General features: G+C 48.9%; 2 protein-coding genes across 3 annotated transcripts; both read left to right on the top strand.

Annotated features, from left to right (window-relative positions):
- The first annotated feature begins 470 nt into the window (after window positions 1-470).
- Window positions 471-10,702, top strand: LOC110081046 (complexin-3). 2 transcript variants are annotated; one of them, XM_072984215.2, is made up of 4 exons: window positions 471-3,475; window positions 3,856-4,078; window positions 9,051-9,138; window positions 9,767-10,702. In XM_072984215.2, exons 2-4 carry the CDS (start codon window positions 3,915-3,917, stop codon window positions 9,974-9,976), a joined length of 462 nt encoding a protein of 153 aa, XP_072840316.2. In that variant the 5' UTR covers window positions 471-3,475; window positions 3,856-3,914; the 3' UTR covers window positions 9,977-10,702. The 2 variants fall into 2 exon arrangements, with proteins under 2 accessions (XP_072840316.2, XP_020653080.3); XM_020797421.3 differs by lacking the exon at window positions 471-3,475 and having other exon boundaries at window positions 3,715-4,078.
- Window positions 10,703-12,069: 1,367 nt separating this feature from the next.
- Window positions 12,070-24,878, top strand: SCAMP3 (secretory carrier membrane protein 3). Its single transcript, XM_072984213.2, has 9 exons — window positions 12,070-12,244; window positions 14,327-14,404; window positions 15,301-15,429; window positions 16,624-16,744; window positions 16,836-16,964; window positions 18,307-18,466; window positions 19,128-19,229; window positions 20,755-20,872; window positions 22,203-24,878. Exons 1-9 carry the CDS (start codon window positions 12,188-12,190, stop codon window positions 22,347-22,349), a joined length of 1,041 nt encoding a protein of 346 aa, XP_072840314.1. The 5' UTR covers window positions 12,070-12,187; the 3' UTR covers window positions 22,350-24,878.
- The last annotated feature ends 1,059 nt before the right edge of the window (window positions 24,879-25,937 follow it).

The following is a 25,937-nucleotide window of genomic DNA, read 5'->3' as shown; positions in this document are numbered from 1 at the left end:
CTCCGTCCCAGATCCTAGCGGTGGCAAGCGGGTTCCGGTCTCGCCCTTTCCTGCCCCAAGCAGCTTACCTATTTGAGCAACTTTGGAAGTAATGTGAGGAATAGAATGAATGCGGATCAATATTTTTGCATATACGGTAGGGCCCTCATCTCTTCAGGAGAAGGATCTGTTCATTCACTCATCCCCAGTCCGAAAATGTTGAAAATACAGTATTAAAAGAAAAAAGCAACAACTCCGAAATATATATTTCTAATGCTGTAGTTTCCAGAACTGGTCACTAGAGAGAAGCAGAGATGCTGCATATATAGTGTTTGCTATCATCTGCGTGTTTCAGTATCCGCAGGGGTGGCTTAAATCCGATCACCTGCGAATGTGTGGGTCCCGTTGTATTTGGATCCTGGTTTTTATTTGTTAGGATGAAAGTTGTTTTGTTTTTAAATTAAAATTTGTTTAATTAAAAAAATTATTTACTTTTTCCATTTTGGTTTGATTGGATTTTTTTTTTAAAAAGATCCTCTGGATTTGATGAGAGTTTTTAAAAATCTAAGCAAAGATCATCAAGTGTATGGATACGTCCCTGGAGACGAAGACCAAAGATTGTCCATGGTCTTGTATTTCTGATGCACCACGTGTGGGTTTGAAAGCTGGTCAGTGAAGGGAGCTGATTAGAAGGGAAATTGATTTGTTTGAAATATGGTGCTGGAGGAGAGCTTTGCCGATAACCCTGGACTTCCAGAAGGACAAAGAAATGGGTCCCAGATCAAATGAAGCCTGAACTCTCTCTGGAGGCAAAAATGTTGAAACTGAGGCTTTGTCCTACTTTGGGCTCATCCTGACAAGGCAGGATTCTCTGGAAAAAGGCCATCAATGCTGGGTAAAGTGGAAGGCAGCAGGAAAAGAGGAAGGTCAGATACAAGATGGACAGACTCCCTAAAGGAAACCACGAGCTTGAGTTTGCAAGAGCTGAGCTGGTCTGTTGAGGAAAAGGAGATTTTGGCGACCATTCATTCATCATGGAGATGACGTGACCAGCTATAACAAGAAAACCTTCATCTTGGTTAGATGGAGGATGTATTTTTTTAAATCAAATTTTAATTTCACTTTTTTTTTTTAAACAAGGCCTCTTGAATGCCACGTTGGCGTTCTCTTTTATCTGGAGTAAAGACCGCTCAAAGAAAGCTCAAGAACGTTTTGAACGAGACAGAACTGGGGAAGAAGGCGAAACCAAACGCAAGACGGACGCCGGGCTGTTCGGCGCTAGCTAGCTAGACCTTCGTGGGGAAGGTCTTTTGAATCCCTCGATGCTTTCTCGGTAGTATAGAACAACCGGTCTTTTTCTCAGCCTTGCCAATCCGCCGACGGGCACGATGCGTCAGCGGCGCCTACGCCAGCTCCGGAGGCTTAAAACAGACGTCAGCTCTTTTCCCAGAACCCGAGCGTCTTAATCTGGCCCAAGACTTTCACCAAGCCTCCCTGTTCAGAACCGAACCGATTTCTCGGGGCAGGAGGAATGGCAAACTCGCCCCTGCTCTGTCCGATGCAGGCGACGTCACCTCCAGCAGATAGAAAGACTCGTAGAGACGCAAACGATGGGAAAGCTAGGCATGGCCAAAGCAGAAAGGTTACTTCGGAAAAATTACCTCTCGGAATTAAGCTCCTTTCCCGGTCTGCTTTACTGCTACCTCTCCGAATATGTTTCTTTTCTACACCAGATTGGAGAATTCCCAGGAAGCAAAGAAATAAGGGTCAGATATTCCACTGTTCTCCGTTTGATGTTTCTTTTAATTCCATTTTGTCAAACAGTTGGGTAGCTGAGGGTGGAGGTCTGCAGAGGTTGGGAGTTCGGTCCCCCCTCTCCCCGGGACCCCCTGACCCGGGTGTGTGTGAACTCAATGATTCATAGGGTCCCTTGCAGTTTTCTAAGATGATGATGATGATGGACACAACGAAGAGGATCAGAATGGTGGCCACTAAGAGCGGATTGTCGGTCAGAATGGTGCCAGCCAGGAGGCGATTATCTGGACAACGCAAGAAAGATGCTTGTGTGCTTCTTCTCAAATCACACACACTTCACCGCATTCATTTACCTTTCCCCCACCATGTCCCAGCCTGACTATGCTGGATTTTACCTTTCCTCTCGACACTTGTTTTCCCCTGTGTGTTTGCAAGCTTTTCGGAACTTTTATTTGGGTCCTCAATAAAAGCTGTTTTTCTTGGCCGTTCCAAATCCCGCTTCCAGCGGCGATTTTGCCCCAGTGTGGGGCAGAGAAGCTAGGGCAGTGTGTCTGGGTCGGAGAGGGTGATTAACCCACCTACTCGCGGTTTCACAACTGACTCATCCCTGTCCCCCCCCCCCAAGCCCTTCTGCTCTTAAGGAGCTTAAGACGGCTCTGGGTCCCACCTGGCACGGTGTCCCCTTGGCCAGAAAGGTCTTCAGCCTCACCCTGCAATCTCTTTACCATCCTCCCTAAGCCACGTCTAAGCCCCTTTCAAGGACTCCTGTGGATTGATCGTTTTTGACAACCCGCGGTCGGCGTTCCCGTTTCTGTGAACCAGATTCAGGAGCTCACGAAGGGGGGGGGGACGTTTATGGAAAGGCCATTGATCGCCGCATCTTTCTCAAATGCGGCTCCAAGCTTACGGGTTGCATTTTTAACCCATCCTTCGTAATGTTTAGATAAGCACATCACGAAACGGCAAGATTTGTTGCAGAAGAGTCGTGATAGGAACAAAAAAAAAAATCTAAGCAGGAAAAGAGGATCAATGGTGAGATGGATTGACTCTCTAAACGAAGCCATTGCGTTGAGTTTGCAGAACTTCTGAGGACAAGATATTCTGGAGGACGTTCCTTCATAGGATCACCATAAGATGCATGGCGTGTAACAAACACAGCAGTGTTTAGATTCCCTTCTCCAAATGCAGTATTGGGACCATTCCTGCATGCAATATTTCGGCATTCAAAGAAACCTTGTTTCCTTTTAAGAAGGAAGGTAGGGTGAAAATACTTTCAATAAATAAATATATACATACATAAAATAAAACGTTAAGGTACAGATGCTGTGGTCTAGAGCCGCCCTGTAGACTGAGAGATTGGAGAAGTATCTTATAACCCCCCAAAATCTCCTTCAGATCGTCTCCGTCGGTTTTCTTCTTTTGACGAAAACCATGAGGACTATGGACTTGGCTGGTTTTCAACAGCCCAGGTTCAGAGACCTTGGGATTCGTGGCCGTGCGTACCCTGGCGAGCAACACGTGCCAGGTATCCTTCACGGTGGGCGTCTGTCCAGCTTGGCCCGTGGGGCCATCTGGCTTTTGAGGATCACCCTGGCAGATCAGGGAAAGCCCGGCGTCACCGGGGGGGGGGGGCTGCCCAGCTCCTGATCCCAGTTTAAAGAGCTTGAGCTGGCCAAGGACTCTAATCTTCCTTCTGGACATCCAAAGGGAGCAGATCAAGGGACTCTGCACACCTCCACAGGTAAGCTGTACAAGAAGTAGCGTTTCGGATGAGAACCCTCCGGTCCCGATTAGATATTTTTGTTAGTTCACCATCTAAATTTTAGTGCCATAACCTGGCAAGTTGTTTGGGCAGGGCTTTGGGAGGAAGGGGTTTAGCCTGCGGCACTCACTGCCACAAGACAGGTGGCCAGGCCATCCGAGGGACGGCATGGAAACTCCTAAATTTCCTGCCCTAAAAGTCTAGACCGGGAATCTCCTTGACCAAATTTTGTGACCGTCAAAAGCCTTCTTGGTTCTTGAGTTTTAATGCTACGTAACAGTTCTGTTGTCGTTCTGTTTTGATGGATGTTCTGCAATTCTCCGTACAGCTTCAGAGAGTTGCTTCTTTATTACGGCCAGGTGGGACACCCGGGAAGTAACTGTTCTCTGGATCCTCGGTTCCAGCCCTCTCCTGCTATATGGGATCTGCGGCGAAATCGGTGTTCGGAGTCCCAGCTAACCAGCTTCTCTGTTGCGTCTCGGCCAACTTGTCTAAAGAGAAAGATCCGAGTGAGCGGAAGACATGCCTTAACCGGAGCCCATTCCTGCCGCCTCCCTCGAGACAGCTCAGCCAGAAGCAGAAGTAAGCAAACCTTCTTCTGCTTTAAGGGTCGGGGTTTCGTAATAATAAGAGGATGTCAAAAGGCTGAGCAAATTGTACAGTTTTGCCAGCTGCTTTGCATTTAAAAGAATAACAGGAAATGAAACTTGTGGGATAAGGCATGGCCCTTAGAGTAAGGCGCGTAATAAGGAGGGGAAAGTTAGCCGGACTGTGCGCGCATGGTCCAACACATAGGGTGTGGCATGGGTATAAAAACTTGTGCAAAATACTGCTTGGACAGAGGGGGAGACAGCGGTTTTCGGATTGCTCTCTCTTTCTCTCTGCTGTTGCAAACTGCATAATAAAGGAATTTTCTCCTCACCCTCACCCCAGACCGCTTGGTGGATTTTATTAGTACGATTGGCTAGTTTTACCTATAACAATTTCTGGCGCCAGAAGCGGGATCCGAGGGTCCCTGTTGCTAGCAGCGGACGGGGCAGGATTTGATTTCCACTGCCAGATGTTTCTTGCGCCCTTCGCTCCCTCCCCTGTGGCATCGGAGACCCCCAAAACGGATCACCTGAGGTGGGGGTGAGAAGGAAGTTCGGACGCCGGCCGAGGAGTTTTGGAGGCCAGGACTGTTCGGTTCGGTCAAGTAAGAACGCCATGGGAAACTGTGCTAGCAAGGGAGAAGGAGAGGGGTGGGAAGGGGGGCCATGCCCGCCTCCGCTAACGGAAGGTCGGTTCCCGGTGGATTACCCATTAGGTAGGCTGATGGATAGGTGGAATGAGGAACCGGAGACACGTCTGGGAAGAATGGTGCATCTCTGTACGGGAGTATGGACGACCTTCGTCTTCCCGGATGTGCCGGCAATAAGTTGGCCAGCCGGAGGGAGTTTTGACAGCGAGATTTGTTTCTACATGAGGATGTATTTTATCAACAACCCTGACACCACTAGTGGGCAGTGGCCTTACTGGAGGGTGTGGGAGAAGTTTGCAGTGCCGAAGCAAAGCGGGTTGAAGTCTATGTTCCCAATCGTAGTGGTACGTTCGGGCACAGCCGGTGGGGCTTGTGTGCCAGAAGGGGAACTAGGGGGGTTCCCCTCTGCCCCACCTGCCCGACAGTGGGACGTCCTGGATAATCTCCCGCCCTACTCCCCGAAGCCCTACGGGGAGGGACGGGGATCCCTAGGTGCGCTGAGATATAAAGGGGGCCAAGAACTCTTGGAGGAAGTGAGGCAGAGAAATAAGATCAAGGAAAGGGAGGTCAAAGAGGCGAGGGAAGGGAAAAGAGCCCACAGAGACAGGAGAGGCTTCCCCACAAAAGGAGATGATGGGACCCAGGAAGCAGCAGTTATGCCCCTGCGGCAGGTCCCGCTGGGGAACGGGACCGTGGGTTACATAGATCACCCGTTAACCACCACCGAACTGAGGGCGTTCAAGATCTGGATGCTCAAGTGGGACGACGACCCGACAGCCTTTGTGGAGAAGTTTGACTTCTTTCTAGGAATATCCATGTATTCCCCCACTGAGATGGGATTCATAATTCGGGAGGTCGTCGGGAACGGGAAATTTGTTGGCGCCGTTCACGAGGCTCGGAGGGAATGGCTGAAGGAAAACGTCGGAGGGACGCCCGCCCAGGCTGAGCGGCGCCTGCCGTTCGGTCCGACCGCAGAGGACGCCTTCGACCCCAACGACCCCCAGTCGCAGGCGTGGGCCCGAGAGTACAGGCGATTTCTGTTTAAGGGGCTGGCCGCTCTCACCCCAGCGGTCATTAATAGGGAGGAAGTTTTCTAATAGGGAGGAAGTTTTCTAACACCGAGGCAAGGAGGAGGGAGCGCAGAGGAGGGTCTGGAAAAATTGAAAGGGGGCAAGAAGCGCCTGGGAGAACTGCGGGTGAAAGCATTGATGGAAACCCCACGGCCAAAGTCAAAGCAGCAGTTGTGGGGTTTTCTGCGTAGGCTCGGGTCCTGCCGTAAGTGGGTCCCAAAAATGTCGAAGATGGTTAGCCCCCTAGTAGAAATGTTAGGGCAAGGAGAAGCCCATCCCTTGATCTGGACAAAGGAGGGGAATCGAGCCATGGAAGAGATAAAGAGGAGATTAGCTGAGGCCCCAGCATTGGGCTTGCCAGACATAGGGAAGCCAATACACGTGTTTGTATCTAATCAACGAATGTTTGCAGCCGCAGTGGCAGCCCAGGAGAGGGCGGGGATGATGGAAACGGTAGCCTATTTGTCTAGAACCATGGACCCGGCGATAGAGTCGTGGCCGGCGTGCGCGCAAGCCTGCGAGGCAGCAGCCACGATGGTCAAGGCGGCCTGGAAGTTATTTCCACAATATGCGCTGGTGGTACACTCTCCGCATCAAATCCGGACCCTATTGAGCACTTCAGCAAGCCGGTGGCTTAGTAATCACAGGCTGATGCAGGCGGAGGCTTTATTGCTGGGGGGGAAAGACCTGGTGCTGATAGTGGATGGAACCGAACCAGGGAAAGGTCTTCAGCCGCCGCAAGGGGGGCGGACAGGGGACGGACGGCCATGATTGTAGCCACTTTCAGACAAAATGGAGGGATCTGTGGGAGTAACCACTGGAGGGCCCAGAGGTGATTGAGTGGTACATAGACGGGTCTTCTAAGGTGACCGACGGGCTGCGGAAGAGCGGGTATGGAATTGTGACGGAGAATGGAGAAGTGTTAGAAAAAGGACAGCTTCCACCTTTAACGTCAGCCCAAACTGCTGAAGCATGGGCCTTAAAAAGAGCCTTTTGGGAGAGAGATTGGACCTTACAATTTACAAAGACTCGAGATACACATGGGGAGTAAGTTCATGCCTTTGGGGAAAAAATTGGAAGGCACGAGGGTTATTAAATTTCCGGGGGGAAGCAATTGTGCACGAGCGAGTTATAGAGGAGGTACTGGACACCCTGTCCAAGCCCCCGGAAAATAGCGATAGTGCACCTTTCGGCCCATCGGAAGGGAAATGCGAAGGAATTAGTGGGGAATCGAGGAGCCGATAAAGCAGCAAAGGAAGGAGCTGCTAACGGACCTCCGGTCTCTGTGGCAGCCGCCCTAGAGAAGCAGTAGAGAACAGTGGGCATGTGGATGAGCAATAATGGTGTTGAAAATCTATCTGGCTGGTGGATAGTCCAAGATGGCGGACAGTGGGTACTTAAGTCAGCGGCTTAAGTCCTCGGGGAGGGTGGAGAGGGCAAATGGCTTTCTCAAGCAAAACTGTGTGAAAACTGGTGGTAGAACATCGGTTATCCTGGACAAAAGGTATTTCCCTTGGCGCTCTTTGCCACGAGGACAAAGCCTAGCGCAGATATTGGATTGTCACCCTTTGAGATGTGTGAATGGGCACAATGTATGGGAAAAAGAGGGGATGGTGGGGGGCGGTGCATGAGTTGGGCAAATCCGCTTTGAAGAGATTATGTTCTGGCCTTGTCTTCTGTCTTGTTATCTAACGGGATTCAACATCAGTCCTTACCTTTAGAAGCAGCGGTAGTTCGCTTCCAGCCTGGACAAGTACGTGTATGTGAAGTGGTGGAACGTTAGCCCTTTGGAGGCCAAGCGGGACGGATCGTATTTGGTCTTGCCGACTACAGAGACGGCAGTCCGGGCGAAAGAAGCCGGTTGGACGCATCGCGCCCGAGTGAAAAGCGCCGCGGTTCCGAACAGCGAAACAGAAGAGGAACGGATCTGCCAAACACCCGATCCACCGGAGCCCCTCAAACTACGGCTGAGAAAGCAGGGAGGCAGAAGTGGGTTGGGGGATGCAGCAGAGTAAAAATGGTGGTTCTGTTTATGAGCTGTTGGAACATCCCTGGCGGACTTGGCATGCGGGAAGGGCAATACTGTCATGCAAAATGTTTTATCAAACGTCACAAGCATCGAATTGGACGAGGTGTTGGTTGAGCAAATTTTACAGTTTCGCCAGCTGCTTTGTAGTTAAAAGAAGAATGGGAAATGAAACTCGTGGGATAAGGCATGGCCCTTAGAGCAAGGCGCCATGAAACGATTCTGCCAAGGCACGTAGTTGCGAGGGGTAAGTTATACAGACTGTGAGCTCATGGGCCAACTGGTCAATGAGACAGATAGGGCGCGGCGCGGGTACAAAAGCTTGTGCAAAATACCGCTTGGGCAGAGGGGGAGATCTCTCTTTCACTCTGCTGTTGCAACTGTGTAATAAAGGAGCTTCCTTCTTACTCTCACCCCAGACTGCTTAGTGGATTTTATTAGTATGATTGGCTAGTTTTACGTATAACAATAAGAATCCAAAATACATAACAGTTCTTTTGCCTTACATGGGGGTACAGCTGAGCAGTCAAGCTTTTCAGATAGCACTAGGCTGGTTAGGCGTCCTCTTTTACAAAGGACACTCCTCTCTTTGACTTGGTGCAGCACAGCCCTCTTATTGAAGGAGTGCTCTTTCAGATGGTCTTTCTGATCTACGTTGGGTTGAAAGAAAAACAACCAGGAAGAAAGAGAGCGAGGTGGTGAAGTTGCCCACCATCTACACTTAATTGAACCCAGATAGCAGGCTTCTGGGTTGGCTGGTCTCCTCCCCCCACCCCCCCGGAGATCTACTATAATGCTGTTTAAATTGTTTTTAAAGGCTTAGAGAAATCAGCTGATGCAATTTTATGGATGACGGGCAAGGGATCAGCCAACTCTCTAGACAAACGGCATATGCCTGATTTGGCACAAGGATTTGGCTATGCCGGAATTTGGAGCATTAAAGTCCCCAAATTCTAAAAAAAAATCTCTGTGTTCCCGGGGAGGCTGGCGGCTCCGTTATCAATGAGGCATTGAGTCTGCGCCGTGTTTTAGTCTGAACTTTAAAGGATGTGTCCAAGGTGCTGAATCGAATTGGGGGTTGGAACCCAGCTTTTGTAAGATTCAGATTAAAAACCAGAGCAAATGGACCATTGCATCATGCCCTCAATGTAGTTGCTTACATTTTGCCCCTCTTCCCTACGCCTCACGCATCCGATTCTTTCTCCTTCCCTTGGCCAGGGACAAACGGGATGCGGGCTTAGCACGCCGGAAAGCCGAGCGGGCCTCCATGAGGGCCCAGCTCCGGGAGAAATACCAGCTGCCTAAGGTAAGGAACATCGCCTCCCGGAGGGAAGTGTATCCGTCTGCTTGATTCTCATAAAGGTTTTCCTCTGTCGCGTGTCCTTGCTTGAGCTTGGAAACACTATTTTGGGACTACACATCCCAGAATCCCCCCTTGTGCTGATGGGAGGAGGGGTTATGGGATTCATAGTGCCAAATGGTTTTTCAATGCTGTTTTCCAGCTGTTTTTCATCTGGAAAACAGCTTTGAAAACGTTTGGAAAACAGCTTTGAAAACGTTTGGAAAACAGCTTTGAAAACGTCTCTTTCTTTGCTTTGATGGCACAGAAAGTATTTTTTCAAACAATGTTTTTCTCGAAGGCTTTCACGGCCGGGATCCGATGGTGGGTGTGGAGTTTTTTCGTGCTCTTTGGCCATGTTTTGGAGGTTTTTCTTCCTAACGTTTCGCCGGTCTCTGTAGCCGGCCTCTTCAGAGGACAGGAGCTAGAAACTCTGTCCATGTTCTGGCGTCGTGTGCGGGATTGTTGAGTATTTTCTAAGGGAGGGTCCTGGCCCAGCTTCAAGCCAGCTCCTGACGCCTCTCCTGCTCTAACCAGTAGACTCTACTGCCCTCCTTTCTGACATCCCTTATTTCCCCTCCACTTTCTTCCCCAGAACTGGAAAGACAAGAAGCAGCTCCAAGCGGCCAGGGTGAAGCCCAAACTCCCGCCAGACCTCCAGGCGATCGTGAAACCCGCGGCCGCCTCTGATTCTGGCTCCATCTTCCCGCGCTGGGTGGCCCTGGATTTCAGCTCCTTGCGGGCCACTGCGGAAAACGCAGTGCAGTCGCTCCCGGGTTCTGTGCGCCAGTGCCCGGTTATGTGAAACAAGTGCTCCTTGTTAAAGAGGAGCACTTGTTAAAGAGGACGTCCGTGAAGGCGGGAAAAAATCAAAAAGAGATACCAATCAGCAAAAAAGTTGCATGTGCTTACGTATTTTTATGGACACCCTTACCCATGCATCTCATTCAGCTACAACCAGGGGGCCATTGTGCCTTCTCAATCTTCTGTCCAGATGGGGCTCGCCGTGGACGATGGGCAACATCTTCTTCCACATGCATCTTGCAGGGGATTGGGGCCAGGGACGGGGTGAATGGAGATCTCCCAGATCCCGTTGTGTTGTTCTAGAACGTTGTCTTATGGTCATCACTTAAGAACCCAGAATGCTCTGTTCCTGTTGAGCCAGATCAGAGGTCCGTCCGTGGCTGGTCATCCGGACCCCTTGCAGAAATCTAAGGAGGTGTATTTCCTTGACTCTTTTGGGCCCCTCAAGAAAAAAGCAAGATTTTCAGGAAAAGACCATCACTCTGGGAAGGCAGCGGGAAAAGAGGAAGGCCAAATGTGAGATGGAAGGACTCCCACTAGGAAACCACAACAATTGTATTTATCAACACAATAATAACACAAGCTGTCTGGATGAGGTGTGTTTTGGACCGGAGGGCAAATAAAGCAAAAATTAGATCTTCAATGGAATATGAAGTCTAGCAAATGGAAAATCCATGTCCTTTGGGGAGCAGAAAGCAAAAAAATAAAGAGTAATGTATTTCAAGTCTTTCGTATGGGAAAGAGTGGATTTGTACATGTCATATCCGGTGATATATAGTTCATTTCCAAATTCACAAGTAGGTTAAAAGAAATAAGCATTTTTGGGGGGGCCCGTCTGGAAAAGCTTTGTGGAATGACTTCGGGTGTTTTCCAGCGTGACGTCTTTCAGTCCTGACTTGTCTTGTTTAGAACTGGCCCACCCGGGACACCGGAAACGAGGATGATGGGTCCTTTTCTTCCGAGAGAGAGAGAGAGAGAAGGGTATCACCTTCCAAGGCACACAGAGAGAAAGATCTGGAGGTGTTAAGAGCTCATCTGCTCAGCGTTAGTGGCCGCTGATGAGAAATAGCAAGGACTAATTCTATTTCAAGGGGAAGCCTTAAGCAAAATAAGTCATTTCACCATTGATATAATAATCGTAGAAGTGCAGAGCTGGAAGGGACCCTCGAGATCATCAAGTCCAACCCTTCTTATAGAGGCCCGTTGGTGAGATTTGAACTCCCAACCTCTGGCTGACTCAGCTCTCCAGCAATCCTCTTAAATTTCACCCTTCCGCTTCTTCTCAGCTCCTCTGTCTCCATGGGGATGATTTTCTTTATAAGCCACTGTCCGCTTCTCCCTGCCCCCCTCCTTGGCACAGTGGTCTGCATCAGCCGCTCTCTCCAGCCAGCCAGACTCTTGTCTGGGGATGATGGGCGGTGTAGTGGACCCACCCTGCGGGCCCCAGCTTGACGGGAGGGAACCTGGAAAGCTGAGCCTGGATGGGGCTTTAAATGGTGGCTCTGATTTGTCTTGCTTGGGCGTGCAGGGTTTCATTCTCTCCAAATAATAATAAAGAATAAATAAATAATGGATCACTTAACTTATAAAAGCATCAGAATATATTTTACAGAATATTTATAATTCTTATACAATAATAAATTAATGGTTTTGAATTTAATGTACTACCTTATGAATTAAATAAAGTAATACCCATATAAATTAAATAATATACTATAAATTATAATATGAATCAATATCCATAATATAATATAATATAAATCAATATCCGTAAAATAATATCCATATAAATTAAATAAATTATAAAGCATTATTATTACACTTGATTCAACAGTAAACAATAATTTCAATTCTATTATCTAATAGCTGTTTATTCAGAAGGGGGACTACAAAGCACAGCATGCGCTATACTCCCGCCCCAACGGCTCCTTCGGCGCACACACACAAACGGGCGAGAACTCCAACTCCCGTCAGCCTTTGCGGGACGCTCCCTTCCCCCCCAGGCTCCACCCCAACCTTCCCGTCATGTGCTTGGGGGGGGGAAATCCCTTCCTCGTCCCGTCATGACGCGCGAGGCTCCCGGCAGCCAATCAGCGCCGAGAGTCCTGCAGCGGCCACCGGGCAGGCGCAGAAGAGAGAGGAAGAGAGAGAGCTAGACCGAGATCCCTTCCTGGGCGGAGGGAGGAGGAGGCGGAGGGCGGAACAGCCGGGCATGGCTCGGAACAGCGGGGAGAACCCCTTCGAGGGGGACCTGGGGAACCCTTTCCAGGTAAGGACCCTGGCCCAGGTGGGGTGGGGTGGGGGGTGAACTTCTGCTCTGGGGGGGAGAGAATCCCCTCCCCAGCGCCTGGTTCGGCACCGTTTTTGGACTACAAACTCCATAATCCCCGGCTGCATGGGGATTATGGGAGTTGTAGTCCAACCGGCGAGGCAGGGTGTATGCATGGGGGGGCGGGCTCCGAGAAGAAACGCGGGGGGGGGGAGTTGTGGACCCAAAAGCGCCTGGCTTTTGGGTCTACAACTCCCACAATCCCCCCTCCATAGCCGGCTGGCTGGAGGGGATGATGGGAGTTGTAGTCCAACCTACCGGGGAGGGGGAATTGGCCTCTTGAGAAGGAACGCCCAGCTCGCTTCGTTACTTTCGTTTTAGGCTCCCAAAGTCTTACCTTTAACCCTCCCCAAACACAAGCAAGCAACTTTGGACTACAGCACCCATCATCCCCCACACCTCCAGCTAACAAAAGGATTCTGGGGGGATTTTAGGCCGAGCCAAAGACTGATCTGGAAAGGCTTGGGGGCAAGGAGGGCCTCTCTTTTCCTAGGCAGGTCTCCCTTTTCTGCTGGGTCAGGATGCGTCCTTAAGATGGCCAGATCATCGTGGCCGGCTTGGCCCCCCAAGAAACCACCAACCCTCGTCCAGGAGGGGGGTGTCAGACTCCAACACCCATTATCCCTTAATGAGCGCTCCTGCTTGGCCAGGATGATGGGAAGTGTTGGCCCAAACTTCATGAGGACTGGCATCCAGACAAAATCTGAATCAGCCCTTTGTGTTTCTCCCATGCCAACTCTTCTAGGGGGTAAAAAGAAGGAAGTGTAAAAATACTGATTTTTATCGTGTCGCAATGATGACCTCTTCATTTGCATCCAGGGATAATAAACGTTATATGGTTATTTCCCCCTCCATCGGGGCCAATTTGCAAATTACACAAATCTGGTTTCCTTTTGGAAACCAGATTTTGTGTTGCAGACCTGGGAATTAGATTCCTTTTGTCTGGAAAAAAAAAAGCAAAAATTGACCCACAAAATTTAATGCGGAAGCAATCATATTAGTCGTTAAAGCACCACAATATTATGTCCTTATTTTCCCCCCTTTTATTATCTCCTTTTCCTATCCTGTGCATTCCCCACTTGGTCTCGTTTTCCTGAATTTTTCGATTACAAACCTTTAATAGCTGATCCTATATAAACCCCCTGGACCAGCTGCTTCTCCTCCTAGTTTGAACAATTTTGTGGCACATTCTTGACAATCTCTTGATCAGGGGAGGTCATTTTTGATGGCCAAAGGTGTGGTTGCAAGAGGGCAAGGTCCATGGTCTTCCGAAAAAATATTTCCTGAATTCTGCTCCTCCTTTTTGTTAAAAAAACCTGTTTTTTGTTTAATGTTCCTCCTTTTTTTACCCCACTACCTTTCCAGACCATCCGAAAGGGAAATCAGTTTGCTGATCTCATTGGGCTGTGAATTTGCAGGGAGTAAATCCAACTCTACTTTGATCAGCATTTATTTATTTCGTTCTGCGCGGATGTGTCGATTAAAAGAAAGGCGCAGCTCGGGGGAAGAAAATTAGAAAAAAATAATAATTTAGCCCATTCTGCATGGCTCTTCTGCTTTGCAGCCAGAGACCTCTCCAGCCGTTCTCATCAGGTTAGAGGTGTCACTGATTCAGCTTTCTCCTGTGCAAATGGCATGCTCAGCTGTTGAGTCCCTTCCTTTAGATATGAAAAGCGAGGCGCTAGTCCTCATTGTTCTGAAGAAAGGGGCTGAGGCGAAATGGAAACCGCCGGCCAGATCTTTGAGATGTGATCTGCGAAGTACAATGGGATCGTCGCTCCCAGCTCTGCCTCGAGAAAGCTCGCAGTTCAGCGGCTGATCGGGCGCTTTTGGCTGCTCGGTGGGTGACCTCGTTGCCTTCATGCAGACTAGCAGCTTGATTAAAGGGAGATCTTGTTTCCTCTTTCAAGCTCCTTTGGGAGAGAAGTCTCCGAAGGGGGTGTATTTTGTAACCGAAAAGTAAATAAATGATGACTTAGCTTGGCCTTGGCAGACTCTTGGCACTGCTTCCTCTTCCCTCAGGACCCCGCTGTCATCCAGCACAGGCCGACGTCCGAATATGCAACTTTGGACATCTACAATCCGTTCGACAAGTCGGGGGTAAGAGAGACATTGTGTATTTCCCTCCCCCCGGCCCCAGAATTATTGATTATGGGCATATGCGAGTGAGCAAGACGGCAGTTATGGTTGCCTGTATTTAATTTATACATTTAATTTTGAAGCCCTTTGACTTTAGCGCTCTGTATCCTGGCGGGACCTTTTCAGTGTTTGTTCCTGGACTGTGGAACTCCCTTCCACTGGAAATTGATCTCCAAAAACTTTTCCTTTCAAGCCGTTGCCCGTCATAGCAAGACTGCCGAGGAAGGGCTTTTTAAGGGAAGATGCTCTGTGTTTCCAGTTTTACGCTTTCTCTGGCACGCTTTTCTGTCGTTCCGCGTGTGTCTGAAGGCGAGGGTGGTTTTAATAATGGCAGTATTGCGTTTTTAATGCTCTAACATGGTTTTTTAAATTGTATCCCTCCCCTAGTCTGTAATCTGTCTTGGTTTCTATATGAGAGGAAAGGAAGGAAAGTTATGTTCTGTTTCTACGAGAAAAATGAAGCATTTATAGGAAGTCCGGCTTTTCGTGAATTAGGCTTAGTGTTTTGTGCCTGGACAGCCAGTGGCTTTTGCGAGTCTCGGACCCGAAGATGGAGAGTCTGGGAAGTCTGCAATTCGAATTTTCTTTCTGCCTTAAAGTGGGCTTAAGCAAGCTTGCTCGGCCTTGGGATTCTCCATCTACAATATGGGAAGAATCCCATAGGAAATGTCTAAACTGTAAAGTTCTGGACTCTTGTGTCCAAAAAAGAGGATTCTGGGGGTTGTAGTCCACAAATCAACATTTCTAAGTTTTGGGAATAATAATAGACCATTCCACCACCGCCCCGCCTCCTGGCTGTTTTATTTATAAATAACCTTTCAGCTAATTTTGAGCTTTCTTTATCCTTTCCGATGCAGCAGCCGCCCCCTGCGTACGAGCCCCCGGCGTCGACTCAGACGGTCCCCCCAGCGTCCGCTCCGGCTGAACAGCCGACCAAGAAAGTGAGCCCCACAGAGACCAGGAATTACGGGTCCTATGGCACGCAGGTAAGAGGCCACAGCGATTCTTTGGGGGTTCAGAGGAAGGATTCTCGGGGCTGGCTTTGCTGAGAAACTGGGTTCCCCCCCTTTTCTTTCTGATTTACCCAGTCAAGCCTCAGTGACATAATTTTAGGCCTACACCAAAAAAAAAGAGAGAGAGAGAGATCTGTTTGGGGACTGACATGAATTATTCAGATTGTCTCAACATTTGATTATTTTACAGGCATTTTGTTCTTGATAAGAATAGTAATAAGAGTTTGTCTCCTCTTGCTTGCCGCTGTTATGATCTTCTTGATTGCTCCCATTATCGTTATCGTCATTTTAGAAGGGCAGAACTGGAAGGGACCTTATGGATCATTGTGTCCAGCCCCTATCAAGGAGGCACAGCCGAGATTCGAACTCCCAACCTCTGGCTCCCCATTAATATATTATTAAGCTCCTTTCTTTCTTTCTTTCTTTCTTTCTTTCTTTCTTTCTTTCTTTCTTTCTTTCTTTCTTTCTTTCTTTCTTTCTTTCTTTCTTTCTTTCTTTCTTTCTTTCTTTCTTTCTTTTTCCTTCTGTCTTTCTGTCTTTCTCTCTTTCTTTCTTCAAAGGCTAGCAACATGGTTTGTTTTAAAAAGCGAAGCTGATATTTTCAGACTGCTCCATATGCACCCAATTCTGTGTTTTTACATGGTGGGTGATGAGATTGCCCTTCCTTAGTCTGACTTGGACTTGGCCTCTAAAATCTTTCAGCCTCTAGAAGACTTAAGCCTTCATGTCTTGTAGTCCCCTGCACCCGTTCTCTCCTTGGTGGGGCTGATTGTACTTGTAGATCAAAACATATGGAGAACTAAATTTTATTAGTCTTATACTGAAGGTCATCAGCGGTGTCGTTTTCCAAGGATGCTAACACTTTTCTCATTTCCCTTTCCTCTACCGTCATGTCTCTTGCAATAAAAGATTGATTTATGAAAAACTATATATGAATAAATGGGTCTATTTCTTATTCCGGACTGTGCACGGGTCTCTGTTTTTAATTTGGGATTTGTAGTTAGTTGAGCGGCACCGAGCTGCCTTGAAACACCTTGTGAGGAGATGACCTTCAATGGCCAGCTGGTGGAGCTGTTGCTTCAGCAAGGACCCCAGAGAGCAGGAGCGAAGCCATTCACAGATTGCTGGGCTTCCCTTAGCTCTTTCTTGTTTCCTTTCCTGCGCCAGGCGTCGACTGCCACGGCCACGGCCGAACTCTTGAAACGGCAGGAAGAGCTGAACCGCAAAGCGGAAGAGTTGGACCGGAGGGAGCGAGAATTGCAGAACGCCGCTCTCGGAAGCGGGGCAGGTAAGGGTGGCTTTGGGTCACAAGAAGACTCTTTCCCGCGTCTCTGGAGTATCTGCTGAGTTCACGCGTTCTCCTTATTTTGTGCTTGTAGCCAGACAGAACAACTGGCCTCCGTTACCCTCCTTCTGTCCTGTGCAGCCGTGTTTCTATCAAGATATCCCAGTAGAAATCCCCGTGGAGTCCCAGAAAACAGTCACTACGATGTACTACCTCTGGATGGGTGAGTATTTGAACCCAAAAGGCCACAGTTTAGTAGGGGAATAGATTTCTATTTTAGCTACCTTTATAACCTACTGCTCTTCCTCTGGGTGGGCAGAATGGTACAGTCGTGCCCCGCTTTACGATTACCCCGTTTAACGATGAATCCGCTTGACGACGATGCTTCTTCCATCGCAAAACGATGGTTTGAATGGGGTTTTTCTGCTTTGCAATGATCGGTTCCCTGCTTCGGGAACCGATTTTTGCTTTACGACGATCAAAGACAGCTGATCGTCGGGTTTCAAAATGGCCACCGGGTGTACAAAATGGCTCCCTGCTGTGTTTAGGAGCCATTTTTTGCTTTACAGGCACCCGAAAAGGGCCATCCCTATGGAAGATCTTCGCTGGACGGTGAGATTTCAGCCCATTGGAATGCATTGAACGGTTTTCAATGCATTTCAGTGGGCTTTTTTATTTTGCTTTACGACATTTTCGCTCTACAGCGATTTCACTGGAACGAATTAATGTCGTTAAGCGAGGCACCACTGTATTATCTGGCTCGCTTCCTACTTTATTGTCACTCAAAATGAGATTTTCAGATTTTTCTGGGCTACAAATACCATGATTTTCTGTTGGGGGGGGGGTTCTGACTACTTTGAGGGCACCTTACCAGCGCCTGAGTGGGAGAAAGGCTTAAATTTGAACGTTGTGAGGTGTCGCTAGGCCTAGTTCCGCACCAGGCTTCCTGCTCAGAAAGAAAGCTCCCAGCTGGCACTGGGGCAGGAACAGGAAGCTTGGGTGCAGCTCGGCCGAGCTCGGCCTCAGAGCCTTTCATTTAAGGCCTTCCTCCCAGGTGAGCTTAAGGAAGCCAGTCAGGGAAGGGAGGGGCAGCCTTGATAAAAGAGACCTTTGGGTCGTGTGGGCGGCGTATAAGTGAAATAAACAAATAAATAAAATTAAAAGGTTGCTACAGCGTGGAAATTTCAGAGCTGGACATGCCCCTGAGAGGTGCGAAATCAAAAGAAGACTTTTAGATTGGCACGGCTGAGGGCAACTTCTGCCAGTTCCACTCAAACATTCCCAATCCTTCTGAATTTTTAGCCAAAAACCTCGCAGTCGTTTCTTTGGAGTTTTCCTCGTGGGGACCCGCGGCGCTGGAAGCTGCTTGGGTCTTGAAAGGGGCATTGAGGCCCCTTATCCTTCCAAAAGATCTGCTCTTGGCAGAGGTGAGAGGTGCTGTGGTTTGGAGCTGGTTTCTCGAGAAATGAAGTCCCTGCATGTCCTGCCCTTCACGGCAGTGTGGTTGGTGAACTTTCCCCCCTCGTTTTCTCTCTTATTTTCCCTTCTCTTGTTTTTTTTTCCAGCCAGCACGGGCACCCTGCTGTTCAACTTCCTGGCATCGCTGGCCTGGTTCTGCGTGGACACCTCGTCCGGCTCGGGTTTCGGCCTCTCCATCCTGTGGGCCTTGGTCTTCACGCCGTGCTCTTTCCTCTGCTGGTACCGGCCCATGTATAAGGCCTTCAGGTAAGCCGTCCATTGCTCTCTGAGACGGTCAAAAAAGGCAGAATGGTAGTCGAGGAAGCTCTACTATCCCTTACCTAAGAGTGATCTTTTTACTCATACAGTGGTGCCTCGCTTAACGACGATAATCCATTCCAGTAAAATCACCGCTAAGCGAAAACATCGTTAAGCGAAAATAAAAACCCCATTGAAACGCATTGAAACCCGTTCAATGCGTTCCAGTGGGGTAAAAATTCACAGTCCAGCAAAGATCCTCCATATGGCCGCCATTTTCTCTGCCTGTATAGCGAGGAACCCGTATGGCGGGGAGCCATTTTAATCATTTTGAAACTACAGATCAGCTGTTCGAAAAACGTTTTGCGAAGAATCAGTTCCTGAAGCAGGGAACCGATCATCGCAAAGCGAAATTCCCCCATTCAGACCAATAGTCATTAAGCGGTTTTGTTGTAATGCGGGGCAATCATAAAGCGAGGCACCACTGTATGTAGACTGTGCACCCGAGCAAGAGTCCTGGAAGATCTGGACCCGTTTTAACGATGCTCAGAGAGGGTTTTCAGGTGTGGCCCATCGTGGGACAGGCCAGGAGCATCCGGCAACAGGGATCCTTCTGGAAAGAGCCTACACGGGAAGAGACCCTAACGGTTCTGCTCTCCTTTTCTTGCAGGAGTGACAGCTCTTTCAACTTCTTCGTGTTCTTCTTCATTTTCTTTGCACAATCCGTAGTTTATGTTCTCCAGGCCATTGGCATTCCCGGTTGGGGGTTCAGGTAAGTACAGCAGGGACCTCTTATCTGCAGGATCTGTATCTGCTGATTCACTTATCCGCGGCTTGAAACTATTAAAATAAGAAACATCCCAACAAATATATATTCTTCAAGAGGGAGCCGGAGACCATGCTCAGGGTTAAACTAGTGTTTGCCATTATCCCCATTTTTCATCATCTGCAAGGGTGTCTTGTAACTGATCCCTCGTGAATACTGTGTTAATGTTAACGTTCTAGATTTAACGCATTATTTCCAAACTTTTTTTTGCTTCGGATTATGGGGTGGCTTGCGGGAGTCCCCAGAAAAATGACTCAGACGGAAAGTCATCGTCGGTTTTGACTGGAGACTTTTGCACCTGGGATAAAAAGGGGCACCTTTTAGACTGTAGGATGTCCTTGCAAGGTGTTGACGGGGTGCCAGGGTAAGGCAGATGGGAATTGTAGTCAATTCCCCATCAGGAGGATGGGGATTGTAGTCCATATCTGAAGCCTCACCGCCTGACGTTAACGACCTCTGGGAAAGGAACAAGAATATATTGAGAAAATTAGTGCCTTTTTGGTGGGTGGAGTTTAGGGCATGCTGGCTATTCAGCCCCGACGAGCAGAGCCAAGCCGAGGAAAATCCTGGAAAGGGAGGCTCCAGAGGGCAGGGAAAAAACCCTAGTAAACAACTTTAAAACCGCCCTGCGGTTTGCAAGCCTGGGGCCGGAGCTCAATTATTTAATATCCCTCCCTGATTATAGACAGAGAGATGCATTTATAGCTTTTTAAGGCTGCATCGGAGGATCACGGCCATGCTAAGTGGAGACTGAAGGCAGCTTGGCGGTGGCGATGGAGAAGCTTTTCTAATATGAGAAGATCTGGTGACTTAATCATTTTTGGTTTGTTTTTTCCCTCCAACATTACAAGATTGCTGAATTAGCTTTTCAGGCTGCCAAGAAAATGGAAGTTTCTGTCCCCCTTTTTTTTTTAAAGGCATTTGGAATGCATACGAAGTGCCTTGTTGGAGACTTTGCTTAATCTTTTGGTGTTTTTAAGTGATGAAAAATTCACCCTGCGAGTCATCTAAATAATCTTTTATCCCCTTGCAAGGCAGCAACGTCTAGGCTCGAAGGCTAGTTGATTTTTTTTAAATGCATTCTTTTGAACGAGGTGCTCAAATGGCAAAACTCCTTCAGCGGGAATCTTGGCTGGGGGAACCACATCTAAGGGAATGCTTTGTTTTGTCCAGATGTTTCCAGTTTTGCTGTTGACGGCATGTGCCTTCGTGTCCCGATTCTTGTTTGGATTGAGAGATAGATTGATGATACCTAGGCAAACACACCGTTGTCAGCCAGAGTGAATCTGCTTTCAGTGCGGTAGCACTTTCGTGCTGTTCCCTCTTATGGACTCGTGGGGTTTGCAATCTGGTTTTGGTGGGGCAACCCCGATATCTGTGCAGCAGCTGAAATGAACGCCCTAAGACTCCCCGTTAGAGAATTTCTCACGGTTCCTGTTTTCCTTCTGCCCTGTCCCCTTCTGTGTTGCAGCGGTTGGATTGTGAGCCTCACAGCTTTGAAGGTGAATACTGGCGTGGCGATCCTTATGATCCTGGTCGCCCTGTCGTTTACAGCTATTGCCGGCCTGGGCATCATCATGCTGAAGCGAGTACGTATGCTGGGGGAATCGCAAACTGGGGTCTCCCTCTTTGTGTCTGTCAGTCGTCCGACACAAAGTCCAAGTTTATCTGGATGGAACATTTCTTTCTCTCTAAGTACCCAGTGGTGCTACTAAACAGGAACAAAAACCTTGCATTTTCCCCACTGCTTCCTGTAGGCATTTGTTCCAGGAGCTGGATTTGGCCCTATAAGACCTCCTTGGGGTGGAAGCTATTGATTTTGATCAGGGGACTGGAAACCAAGCTGGAGGAGGAGAGACAGAAAGAACTGGGCTGAGGGGAGATAGGAGAGTATTTTTCAAATACAGTGGTGCCTCGCTTGATGAGGATAATTTGTTCCATTCAAATCGCTGTTAAGCGAAATCCTCATCAAGCAAAATGAAATAGCGATCGCAAAAAAAACTAATCGTCAAGTGATTTCCTTGTCTAACGTAATCGTCGAGCGAGGCACCACTGTACTTGAAAGGCTGTTCTACAAAGGAGCGGCAGGATCTGTTCTCCATCATCCCCACGAGCAGGACACATAATAATAATGGTCTGAAGTTTCATGAAGCCAGATTTAGGCTGAAAATCAGAAAAAACGTCTGCACTGTTAGAACAGTACAACAAGGGAACCCATGACCTCCGGAGGTGGAGAGCGCTCCAGCGCTAGGCGTTCAAGAGAAAATGGGGCCACCACCTGTCTGATCTGCTTTGATTTAGATCCCTGCCTTGAGCAGGGGGTTGGACTCGATGGCCTTAGAGAGCCCTTCCAGCTCCATCATCCTAGCATTCTAGGATTTATCACTAATCTACCGAAACAAGAACATTAGTGGGGAAAAAATCCAGCCGAGAAGATCATATTTAAAGGCTTTCCTCTACAATTTTGAAAGATCTGTTGTGTAAGATGAATGATTTCTAAGGTGGACTTTGCAGGGTCAGGAGAGCTGGTCAGAAGCTTTCCATTTGAGGTGTGTGATGTGTTTTCCTGCCTGCCTGGAGGATTATGGGAATTGTAGTCTGGGAACCATAAAGATGCACACCTCTCCTTTCATTTCTAATCAGCCCAAACCAGTAAGAATTTAGCACAGAAGATCCTTTTATTCAAGAGTTTCTCTGACGTCTTTAATATTTCACTGGCGCAGTAGAGGTATTGCCGAACTCTGCTTTTTCATATATTGTCTTAGTCCAGATTTGTCGCTGAGTCTGTTTCCCGGTGTCTTCTGTTCCATCTTAGATCTTAGAAGACTTTTTTTCCAAAAGATTGGGACTCTTTTTTTTCTTAGGGTGTCTTCCATCCTGCCTGTTGTAACATGACTCCTTTTCTCTCTGCCCCTTCAGATCCACTCCCTCTACCGTAACACGGGGGCCAGCTTCCAGAAAGCCCAGGAAGAGTTTGCGGCCGGCGTGTTCTCCAACCAAGCCGTGCGCACCGCCGCCGCCAACGCGGCCACCGGGGCGGCCACCGGCGCCTTCCGAGGCTCGTAAGGCGAGAGGGGAGCATCTCAGCAACCCCCTGCTGCTTTTCCTCTGGCCCTTTTTTTTCCTCACGGGGGCAGCTTCGACGAAAACATAAAACCACACACATACAAAACCAACCACTTTGCACTTCCGCCCTCCTGCTGGATGTCCCTCGTGCGTGCTGATGTTCGAAGGCTGTGCTCCCTCCTGCCCCTAATAAGCGACTCTCCCATTTCATGGTTCGGCGTGGGATTGCCTCTGTTGTTTTCTTCCGTGCGACCCCTTCCGGCTACAGGAACAATCGTTTCCTCCAGGGGGGCTGAAAGGGAGAGCCCGTTTCTGACTTTCTTCCCTCCCACCCGCCCCCACCACAAAAGGAGCTATGGAAAACGCCCTACACCGTGCCGTGGCTGACTCAGATCTGGCCGTCTTCGGCTTTGCGCTCGTGTTGCCGACCCCACCAAATCGTTGGGGAATCCGTTCCCCTCGTTATCGCTCACCCCCTCTGTCTTTTGTCCCCAGTTCCATTCCTGTTGCGTCTGTAAGTGACTTGAGGCCGTTGTCTTCATAGATTCTCATCCTTCCCCCCCCAATGATCCTCCTCTTTTCCCCATAATCCCTTTTACCAAGAGCATGACTGCTTGCTTCTGTTCCCTGCGCAACGCTCCTTCATGTCTGAACCTCGGTGTTAAAATCTGCCGGTTTCCTCCTTTCTCCACCCTGCACGCAGAGAATGGTGGCGGGCAGTAAATGGCTCCCGGGCCCGCAGGTATTCAAAGGTGGATCCCTTTTATGATACGTTTTTCGCCTCCAGGAGCCAGTTTCCGCGACGAGGTTGACTCCTGTTGCTAGCGAGGACCCACGTGGTTCTATTTCTTTCCATGCGCCTGCCGTGTGCTTTGGTGTGCATTCACAACGCCAGGCGCCGATTGCTTAACAGGCGGTGTTTATCCCCTTGGGTCTACACCGGTTGGATTTAGGCTGGCACAAATTTCCAGATGGGTTCTGGACAGTGTATGTTTGAGCTCTTCCTGCCTGTGCTTCCTAGGGCTTTACGTCGGAAGGGCCGCAAGGGGGCGCTAAGGGCTTAGCCAGGACCCTGCCTTTACAGCGGTCTGTAACCTGAATTATACTACAGTTTTGATGTGTTGTTTTGCTGTGATTTTTTGCATACAACGCCAGAACTGTCTCCTTTACATGCCGTAGCTGCTTTCCAAGACCTCTGTTTTCCTCACCCTACATCCAGGGGGGTGCCCTCGCTGCCTTAGTTCTCTCCCACCCTGCCCCAACATAAGTCTTGGCCCCTAACCCTCCGGCTTCTGTCTTCTGTGCAGCTTGTCTTAAAAAAAGGAAACCTGGTTTTCTCCCCCCTCCTTGATCCCCTGACTGTTTTCTGTTTGTGAACCCCTGATGCTTAGAATCCTGCTTCTTTCACGACTGGCTTTTTCAGCTGTTATTCTACGGTGTGGCCACTTTTCTTCCGAGCAGCTCCAACCGATAGGCAGGCTTCCTTGCTGGAAAAGCTGTGTTCGGGATCCCTGTCTATCAGTCGAACAACAAACTTAGGAGGGAGACTGCACTGAGATGCTTCTGTGCCACTTGTCTCCCGGTGGGGCTTTACGGCTAAGGCGGGATTCGAACCTGGTTCTTTCCAGAGCCCATCTTCGCCAGAAGCAGGTCTTTTGGAGAGCCGACGGATCTTCATTGCCCGTTCCAGACCATCTCTGGTTAGTGAGAAAGATCTCCCCACCCCACCTCCTCCCGAGCTTTGTTTCACCTCTGTATTTTATGTCTTAATAAATCTGTACAAACACTGGAAACAAATCAGGTGCGGCTTTACCTGGTGCGACTCCGCCACAGAGAATTCTGGGGTTTGTAGTTGACGAGAAGGCTCCGGATCCTCTGCTGTTGTTCCGGAGAGGGCATGAAAGCTGTCTAGCAGAGACTCCCGAGTCTCTCCTTAAAAACTACATATCCCAGAATTCCATGCCATGGTGATCCTTTCAAGCAGCGGTTCCCAAGCTTAGATCCCTGGAGGTTCTTGAACTACCACTCCCAGAAGCCTCTACCCCAAGCTGTTCCAGGCAGGATTTCTGGGAGTCGTAGTCCAAGAACATCTGGGGACCCAAATTCAGGAAACGCCGCTTTAACGCTATAACCACATCGCATGGATGCATTCTTGGCCTCCTGCCGGTTCCGGCTTTTGTCCGATCGTTGAGGACTAGTTCCTTAGCTTGCTCTAACGGTTTCACTGCTGACGATGCCCTCCCTACAGACCCCCGTTGTCTTCCCCCCCCCCCACATGCATCTCTGGAGTTAACTAGATCGATACCACGCGTTCAGCCTTTTTCCTGACTAACTGGACGAGTCTATTCCAACCCGCCCCCCAAAAAAAACCTTCCCATTGAACCTGCTGGACTTTTTTTTAAAAAAACCCGTTTGTGTTTGTGAGGTTCTGCCCGGCTCCCTTCTCATTTTGTTTTGCCGTGCCAAAATGCCAGGTGACTTATGGAACTTTATTTAAGAAATAAATGACATTTTAACGATTCTAGTCGACTGATGAGTGGCGGGTTTATTCTTTACAGCTTTTTAAATGTTCGAAATGGAGGGACTGAGGAACCCTTATGACCCTCCCCTTACGGACTCGATAATCCACGGGGTCCCTTCCAGCCTGGGCAATTCTAAGATTATGAGATCACTCATGGTTTAGGAGGTTGGGAGTTCGAATCCCCCATGCCTCTTTGGCAGGTGATCCCTTCCAGGTCTAGTTTCCAAATGATGATGATGATCTTCTGATTACTTTTTTCCCCCTCCAGGACCTTGGAGAGCACCACCACCACCCAGGGGAAAATGGTGTTTTTTCTTTTAGGTTTAGTATTTGCAAATTCTGCTCCTGGAATTTTGCTCTATAGACATCATCTTGTCTTCTAAGGTTCTCAGCCATAGAAGAATCATTTCTTGTTAGGGCAGGTCTGACTTTCGATGACCCTTTTCAGGGTTTTCCAGGAAGAGAAAGGTCAGAAGGGGTTTCCCATTCCTGTCTTCCAGGGGCACCTTGGGACGGTGCAGCTGGGCCAAGGCTGCCCAGGCTGGCTCTTTTCCACCATGGGGGGGGGGGATTCGAACTCACAACCTCTGGCTCCACAGCCAGATAACTCCACCACGGAGCTCTCCAGCCAGGTAGAGGCCTCTGTAGGCCTTTTGAAAACAAACAGGAGAATAATATTGGACCTTGGTTGCTTAAGGATGCGTGAGTTATTGCTGTTTATTTTATTTATCCATTCGGCTGATACGCCGCCCGCCCTCCGCAAGAGTCTCCGGGCGGCTTCCAACATCCATTACGACAAATCAATTAAAACAAACACGCTAAAAACCAATACGGTTAAAACAGTCTGCAAAAACAATCTAGATCCATGGCTGTCAATTAAAATTAAAACCTTCAATTAAAAAAATGCCGGAACAGGAAGGTTTCAACCTGGCACTGAAATGTCAGTAAGGTTGGCGCCCGTCGGATCCTGTTTGGGAGGGTGTTCCAGAGACCGGGGGGGGGGCTCCGCCTACAGGCCACCCCTCTCGCCCCCCTGATGGATGGCTCTTTCAGGAGGGCCTTCTGGC

The sequence above is a fragment of the Pogona vitticeps genome, chromosome 15 (assembly GCF_051106095.1).
Source record: "Pogona vitticeps strain Pit_001003342236 chromosome 15, PviZW2.1, whole genome shotgun sequence".
NCBI lineage: Eukaryota > Metazoa > Chordata > Lepidosauria > Squamata > Agamidae > Pogona > Pogona vitticeps.
The sequence above is the reverse complement of the archived record's forward strand: the minus strand, read 5'-3'. Positions and strand labels throughout refer to the sequence as shown.